The 7496-nt window shown below is 45.0% G+C and overlaps 1 protein-coding gene across 6 annotated transcripts in view; it reads right to left on the bottom strand.

The window, feature by feature from the left end:
* Positions 1-4349: 4349 nt before the first annotated feature.
* Positions 4350-7496, bottom strand: part of LOC124021689 (syntaxin-binding protein 4-like) — a 131437-nt gene continuing 128290 nt past the window's right edge. For 5 of the 6 annotated variants that reach the window (XM_046336803.1, XM_046336800.1, XM_046336801.1 and 2 more), the window contains 4 exons: positions 6763-6879; positions 5608-5657; positions 5163-5363; positions 4350-4623 (listed from right to left, as the gene is read on the bottom strand). In XM_046336803.1, coding sequence (XP_046192759.1) covers positions 4557-4623; positions 5163-5363; positions 5608-5657; positions 6763-6879 — 435 coding nt within the window. In that variant the 3' untranslated portion in view covers positions 4350-4556. Of the gene's footprint in view, positions 4624-5158; positions 5364-5607; positions 5658-6762; positions 6880-7496 lie in introns of all 6 variants that reach the window. The other variant, XM_046336802.1, reaches the window with a different exon arrangement.

Raw genomic sequence — 7496 nt, 5'->3', positions numbered from 1 at the left:
ATGGTGAACGGGCATCAACGTTTCTTGTGAAATTAAGTGATAGGTTCTCAAAACACAGTTGTTATAAATGTATCAACTGGACGATGGAATACAATGAATGGCCAGGAAACAATGGATGACAGTAATGTGCTTACATTCCACATAGCTAATATATATCCTGTATATGGTATAGGTTAAGGAGAAACAACAAAAATCTCAAACAAATCTCTCTCTCACTTCCTGGAACTATTACGTTAGGACTGAGACGACATCGTGTGTACAACATGAGAACTACATGTCACACCTGTAAAATACTCAATATGTTTTGTGTGAATCATTTGGAGGGAAATAAATACGTAATAAAGCTCTTATAAACAGTTATTTTTCCAGTGTTTTGTTTTCCAGTTTTCTTAGAAATGTATAATGATGATATGTTATGATGGAGAGAAGAACCAGATCATTAGTCTGTTATTATGGAGAGAGAACCAGATGATGTCTAGTCTGTTATGATGGAGAGGAGAACCAGATCATTAGTCTGTTATGATGGAGAGGAGAACCAGATGATTAGTCTGTTATGATGGAGAGGAGTACCAGATCATTAGTCTGTTATGATGGAGAGGAGAACCAGATCATTAGTCTGTTATGATGGAGAGGAGTACCAGATCATTAGTCTGTTATGATGGAGAGGAGAACCAGATCATTAGTCTGTTATGATGGAGAGGAGAACCAGATCATTAGTCTGTTATGATGGAGAGGAGAACCAGATCATTAGTCTGTTATGATGGAGAGGAGAACCAGATCATTAGTCTGTTATGATGGAGAGGAGTACCAGATCATTAGTCTGTTATGATGGAGAGGAGAACCAGATCATTAGTCTGTTATGATGGAGAGGAGTACCAGATCATTAGTCTGTTATGATGGAGAGGAGAACCAGATGATGTTTAGTCTGTTATGATGGAGAGGAGAACCAGATCATTAGTCTGTTATGATGGAGAGGAGAACCAGATCATTAGTCTGTTATGATGGAGAGGAGAACCAGATGATGTCTAGTCTGTTATGATGGAGAGGAGAACCAGATCATTAGTCTGTTATGATGGAGAGGAGAACCAGATGATGTTTAGTCTGTTATGATGGAGAGGAGAACCAGATCATTAGTCTGTTATGATGGAGAGAAGAACCAGATGATGTTTAGTCTGTTATGATGGAGAGGAGAACCAGATCAGTCTGTTATGATGGAGAGGAGAACCAGATCATTAGTCTGTTATGATGGAGAGGAGAACCAGATCATTAGTCTGTTATGATGGAGAGGAGAACCAGATCATTAGTCTGTTATGATGGAGAGGAGAACCAGATCATTAGTCTGTTATGATGGAGAGGAGAACCAGATCATTAGTCTGTTATGATGGAGAGGAGAACCAGATCATTAGTCTGTTATGATGGAGAGGAGAACCAGATCATTAGTCTGTTATGATGGAGAGGAGTACCAGATCATTAGTCTGTTATGATGGAGAGGAGAACCAGATGATGTTTAGTCTGTTATGATGGAGAGGAGTACCAGATGATGTCACAGATGTGTCTAGTGTTATGGTGATGTAATTAAAGACTGACACAAACTGTTGGGTGGCAGCTAGTTCACACAACCATTTAGAGGTACTACGTATAAACCCAGTATTACTACCAGGGTTTGGGTAGACTGCAACAAGAATAGTCCACATTGAAAATATAAGACATTGTTGAATTGAAATGTACATTCACCTAACTTCACCTGAACCTTGATTTACTCCCCTGTTGTAAGTCGGCTGGTATTGAAGTCAAAAACAGACATAGTAGAAATATATAGAAGGAAACTCCAGGTACACGGATATATTTGAGGTTAATCCTTTATTAAAAACAGTGAAAGAAAGTTCAGAGGCCACACATAATGATGCAATCTAGTTCAATTACAGGACTACATGTCAGTCAGTTTGGTAAAGCGTGTGCATGTAACAATATAAACATTACACCTCGGACACATTTAGCTACGGTCTTATTAATGTTACCTCCTGTTGTACACATCTCCTTGACTTGTGTCCCAAAACTCTCTCTTTCTTTCCTGAAGTGTGCTCGTTCACTACTCCATACGAATGTAAAATACATGGATATGTGTTGGCATATGGGCTGGATTCTAGAGGGAGTTCCATATTCCAGTCATGTCCTCTGAAATCCATAAAGGAAAGTGAACGAGTGCACACTTCGGGAGAACGGAGAGATTATTGGGACGCAGCCCATACATCCCACCACACAGGTATCGTTATCATACAACCTATTGTTTTAAACAGTATAACTCATGTTTCTCTCTACATTCCTGAAACCAAACATTTGATTCCACAGTTGGATGTTGAACGACAGGTGGTCAGAACCAGAACCAGAACCAGAACCATGCAGTGATAGTTTGGTACTGATGATGTTTCCAGTTGAGATACACTGCTTTGCGTTGTGTCTCAATACTCGTCATTGGCTTCCTTCCTCGTCTCCTTTCCTTCATTAGCACTGAGGAAGTATCAGGTGTTTTGAGTTGATAGACACCGGCTGGGTCTCATTACTCTTTCATTACTTCCTTTACTTGTCTCCTCCCCTCATTTCCTTTCCTTCGGGACCTCTAACAGGTGAAAGGATTGGGTGGCTTTCCACCATATTGCTTTTTTACCTACAGTATCACTTCTTTCCATATCACTGATCATGAAGGAAAAGGACACAAGGAAAGGACACAAGGAAAGGGAGCTAGTTGCGACTATCGAGACACAGCCACTGCTAAAAGGCCATTGTTGTTGTTTTTTCCATTCTTTTTTTATTGTCTTGGTGACATAACCTCAATCTCAGAGAACAAGACAACAAACTGTGGGTTATGGAACGGAACTTCCACACAGCTGTCGCTATGGAGACGCAGTTCTAACAGAAGTCACGGAACATATGTGATATGACAGCGTAGTAAGTATTCACAGAACTCAACAGTAAGGAAGGAAGGAATCCTCATAGACAAAGCCTTGAACGAGCTTCAACTGACACAGACATACTATAGTAAGCTCTGGCTTGGTCCAGCGGATTTGTTTGTTTGTTTGTGTGTGTGTGTGTGTGTGTGTGTGTGTGTGTGTGTGTGTGTGTGTGTGTGTGTGTGTGTGTGTGTGTGTGTGTGTGTGTGTGTGTGTGTGTGTGTGTGTGTGTGTGTGTGTGTGTGTGTGTGTGTGTGTCAGTCAGCAGATGTGGAGAAGGACATCAAAGGAGAGTGCAATATTTATTTCAGCTTAAAGATTTACAAGGTTTTATAATAACAGCAAAAGCAGACGTCTCGGCGTCGCCATGACAGCTCGTGCAGGTCCTAAAGCTTCTTCCTCTACCTCGGTATCCGTAACAGAAAATGGACTTTTCCAGTACAAAATCATCTTCAAAACAGACAGACAGTTCATCAGAGCACGTCAGTATAAGGGACAAACCGTTTCTGTACACAGGGTCATCACCATGGTGACACGATGTCATCAGGATGAGACGCTTTGGATCAGGGCACATCGTCCATGTTATCCTCTCTCTCTCTCTCTCTCTCTCTCTCTCTCTCTCTCTCTCTCTCTCTCTCTGAAGTATACACATACAGGGCACTTACTGTAGCCATGGCGATACAGCTATAGACACAGCTAGGGCTAGGTTCCAATACCCTCGTCTGGCTTCTTCTCCTCAACTCTGGGAACTGTTGTGAGCAAAAATACACATTTCTGTCCCGTCTCAGATAATGAACACAAACGTCTTCATCTCTCTTCGTGTCCTTGAGGACCACTGATCCCAAAAATAAACGGATGGAACCAATTTGACGAGCAGCCAATGTCATACCGGCATATTGAACGTCACTATCCGGTCTCTCCAGATTTCAGTGGTCAGGAAGGATACAAGGAAATAGGATACAAGGAAATAGGACATGAGAGAATTCATCTTTTACAGAGTATTGGAACTCAGGGATAGAAAGGTTCATTGCATCATCATCATTATCATCATCATCATAGCTCATGCTGTATGTCTGTACACCTACACACCCAACGGTAGCGCCTTGGCTTTGTAGTGCTGTCTAATCGGCTACGGCAAGCTCTTTGGAACAAACTGAACTGCATCTACAAGTCTCTGCCATTTCACCTCAAAACCTGCTATCCTTCCCAGGAAGGAGATTCTCCCAGTTGAGAATCTCCCCTTGTTCACATTCTGACAAATGCTAAATATCAACAGAGAAACGTAAGTACACACACAGCTGTATTAGAAAACAGATAAACTAGAACATTTTGCGGTTAATCAGTAGAGCAATCCCAGAACATTGACTGAAGCTGAGTTGTAAGTGTTTTCTTTCTTTTTACGCACACTGCATAGCATCCTACATACAGTCTGTCTGGTTGTCTCTCTCAATCTGTCTGTCGGTCTTTTAAAGGGTCGTTGGTAGTTTTTAGGTAAACGTAGTCAGCCAACCACTGTGTTCTTCTGAGCCTAGTCCCCAGCCACGTTGTTCTTTTCACGTCCTCGTAACGTTCTCTAAAACGCTCTCTGTGACGTTCTCTGAACGTTCTCTACTGGCGGCGCTTGTCTTTGGCTGGATCTTCTGTAGGAGATGTCTGAGCCGGCGAGCTATGAGGGCTGAGGGAGAGAGGGAGGGAAGGAGGAGAGAGGGAGGGAAGGAGGAGAGCGGGAAGGAGGAGAGAGGGAGAGAGGGAGGAGAGAGGGAGGGAAGGAGCAGAGAGGGAGGGAAGGAGGAGAGGTGAGGGAAGAGAGGAGAGAGGGAAGGAGGAGAGAGGGAGGGAAGGAGGAGAGAGGGAGGGAAGGAGGAGAGAGGGAGAGAGGGGAGGAGAGAGGGAGGGAAGGAGGAGAGAGGGAGGGAAGGAGGAGAGAGGGAGGGAAGGAGGAGAGCGGGAAGGAGGAGAGAGGGAGAGAGGGAGGAGAGAGGGAGGGAAGGAGCAGAGAGGGAGGGAAGGAGGAGAGAGGAGAGGTAAGGAGGAGAGAGGAGGTAAGGAGGAGAGAGGAGAGGTAAGGAGCAGAGAGGGAGGGAAGGAGGAGAGAGGAGAGGTACGGAGGAGAGAGGAGAGGGAAGACTATACCTATCAAATACTCAGAGGCCATATTCCATCTAGATACAGATGAGTTGTGAGTGGAAGTAAGTGCTGATCATACATACTCACTGTGTGGCCCGGTTAGGGTCCATGGCTGGGTCAGGTGGTTCCCCCACCTCTGAGTCACTGAGAGGGGCTGTATCATCGGTGCTGCTCAGGGATCTGACCCCCTCCACCAGCTCCCTGGCCTCTGCAGCTAACTGGCAGGCTGGGTCTGGGATGGGAGAGGGGGTCTCTGGACTGTCTGTGGCTGGAGAGGTCCTGCTACTCCTGTTAGTACAAGGAAGCACACATACATACGTTCACACACACACACACACACACACACACACACACACACACACACACACACACACACACACACACACACACACACACACACACACACACACACACACACACACACACACACACACACACACACACCCAGACCCTCCGGTCAGATCAACAGACAGAATGAACAAACATTTGAAGAATTGTCATTAAGGAGTTACATTAGAAGATAAGCACTTACCCATTTTCCATTCCAAACAAACTGGGGGTGGTGAGCACTTTGTGAACATTCTGAGAAATAAACACATTCAGCCAGTCAGTTAGCCAGCCAGTCAGTCAGCCAGTTAACCAGCCAGTCAGTTAGAAAGGTAACCAGCCAGTCAGTTAGCCAGGTAACCAGCCAGTCAGTTAGCCAGGTAACCAGCCAGTCCGTTAGCCAGGTAACCAGCCAGTCAGTTAGCCAGGTAACCAGCCAGTCAGTTAGCCAGTCAGTTAGCCAGCCAGTCAGTCAGCCAGTTAACAAGCCAGTCAGTTAGCCAGCCAGTCAGTCAGCCAGTTAACCAGCCAGTCAGTTAGACAGTTAACCAGCCAGTCAGTTAGCCAGTCAGTTAGCCAGCCAGTCAGTCAGCCAGTTAACCAGCCAGTCAGTTAGCCAGTTAACCAGCCAGTCAGTTAGCCAGTTAGCCAGCCAGTCAGTTAGCCAGTTAACCAGCCAGCCAGTTAGCCAGTCAGTTAGCCAGCCAGTCAGTTAGCCAGCCAGTCAGTCAGCCAGTTAACCAGCCAGTCAGTCAGCCAGTCAGTTAGCCAACCAGTCAGTCAGCCAGTTCACCAGTCAGTCAGTTAGCCAGTTAGCCAGCCAGTCAGTCAGCCAGTCAGTCAGCCAGTTAGCAAGCCAGTCAGTCAGCCAGTCAGTTAGCCAGTCAGCCAGTCAGTCAGCCAGTTAGCCAGCCAGTCAGTCAGTCAGTTAGCCAGCCAGTCAGTCAGCCAGTTAACCAGCCAGTCAGTTAGCCAGCCAGTCAGTCAGCCAGTTAGCAAGCCAGTCAGTCAGCCAGTCAGTTAGCCAGTCAGTCAGCCAATTAGCTAGTCAGCACAGAAATCCACATACATAAAACTATAAAGTATTTTTGAACCACTAGGTGGCAGTACAGGTTCAGAACATAACAGAGCATGCCCAGAGAGGCATCAGCTAGGGCTCACAGGTAGGTGTGTTACAGAACCTGTGTGACTGTGTTTACAGTTGAGAGGTGGGCAGGTGAGTGTTGTTGTAAAGGTGTGTTACAGGTGTAATGTTACCTGTGTGAAGCCCAGGAGTTATTTGTATGAGAGGTGGACAGGTGAGTGTTGTTGTAAAGGTGTGTTGGGGGTGAGTCACAGGTGTGTTACAGGTGTAGTGTACCTGTGCGAATCCCAGTAGTTTCTTGTTGGAGATCTCCAGGTGTCTTCTGCTCAGCTCAGACCTCCTCAGCTGACAGTCAATCATTGACAACTTCCTGTTTAACTCCATCACATCTTCCTGGAGTATAACACACAGAATCACTTCCTGTTTAACTACATCACATCTTCCTGGAGTATAACACACACAATCACTTCCTGTTAAACTCCATCACATCTTCCTGGAGTATAACACACAGAATCACTTCCTGTTTAACTACATCACATCTTCCTGGAGTATAACACACAGAATCACTTCCTGTTTAACTCCATCACATCTTCCTGGAGTATAACACACAGAATCACTTCCTGTTTAACTACATCACATCCTTTTTACAACACACAGAATCACTTCCTGTTTAACTCCATCACATCCTTTTTGGGGTACAACACACAGAATCACTTCCTGTTAAACTACATCACATCTTCCTGGGGTACAACACACAGAATCACTTCCTGTTAAACTACATCACATCTTCCTGGAGTACAACACACAGAATCACTTCCTGTTTAACTCCATCACATCTTCCTGGAGTATAACACACAGAATCACTTCCTGTTTAACTCCATCACATCTTCCTGGAGTATAACACACAGAATCACTTCCTGTTTAACTCCATCACATCTTCCTGGAGTAAAACACACAGAATCACTTCCTGTTTAACTCCATCACATCCTCCTGACTAGTGTTGTCCTGCT

This window comes from Oncorhynchus gorbuscha, unplaced genomic scaffold (genome assembly GCF_021184085.1).
Source record: "Oncorhynchus gorbuscha isolate QuinsamMale2020 ecotype Even-year unplaced genomic scaffold, OgorEven_v1.0 Un_scaffold_1162, whole genome shotgun sequence".
In the NCBI taxonomy this organism is placed as follows: domain Eukaryota; kingdom Metazoa; phylum Chordata; class Actinopteri; order Salmoniformes; family Salmonidae; genus Oncorhynchus; species Oncorhynchus gorbuscha.
The sequence above is the reverse complement of the archived record's forward strand: the minus strand, read 5'-3'. Positions and strand labels throughout refer to the sequence as shown.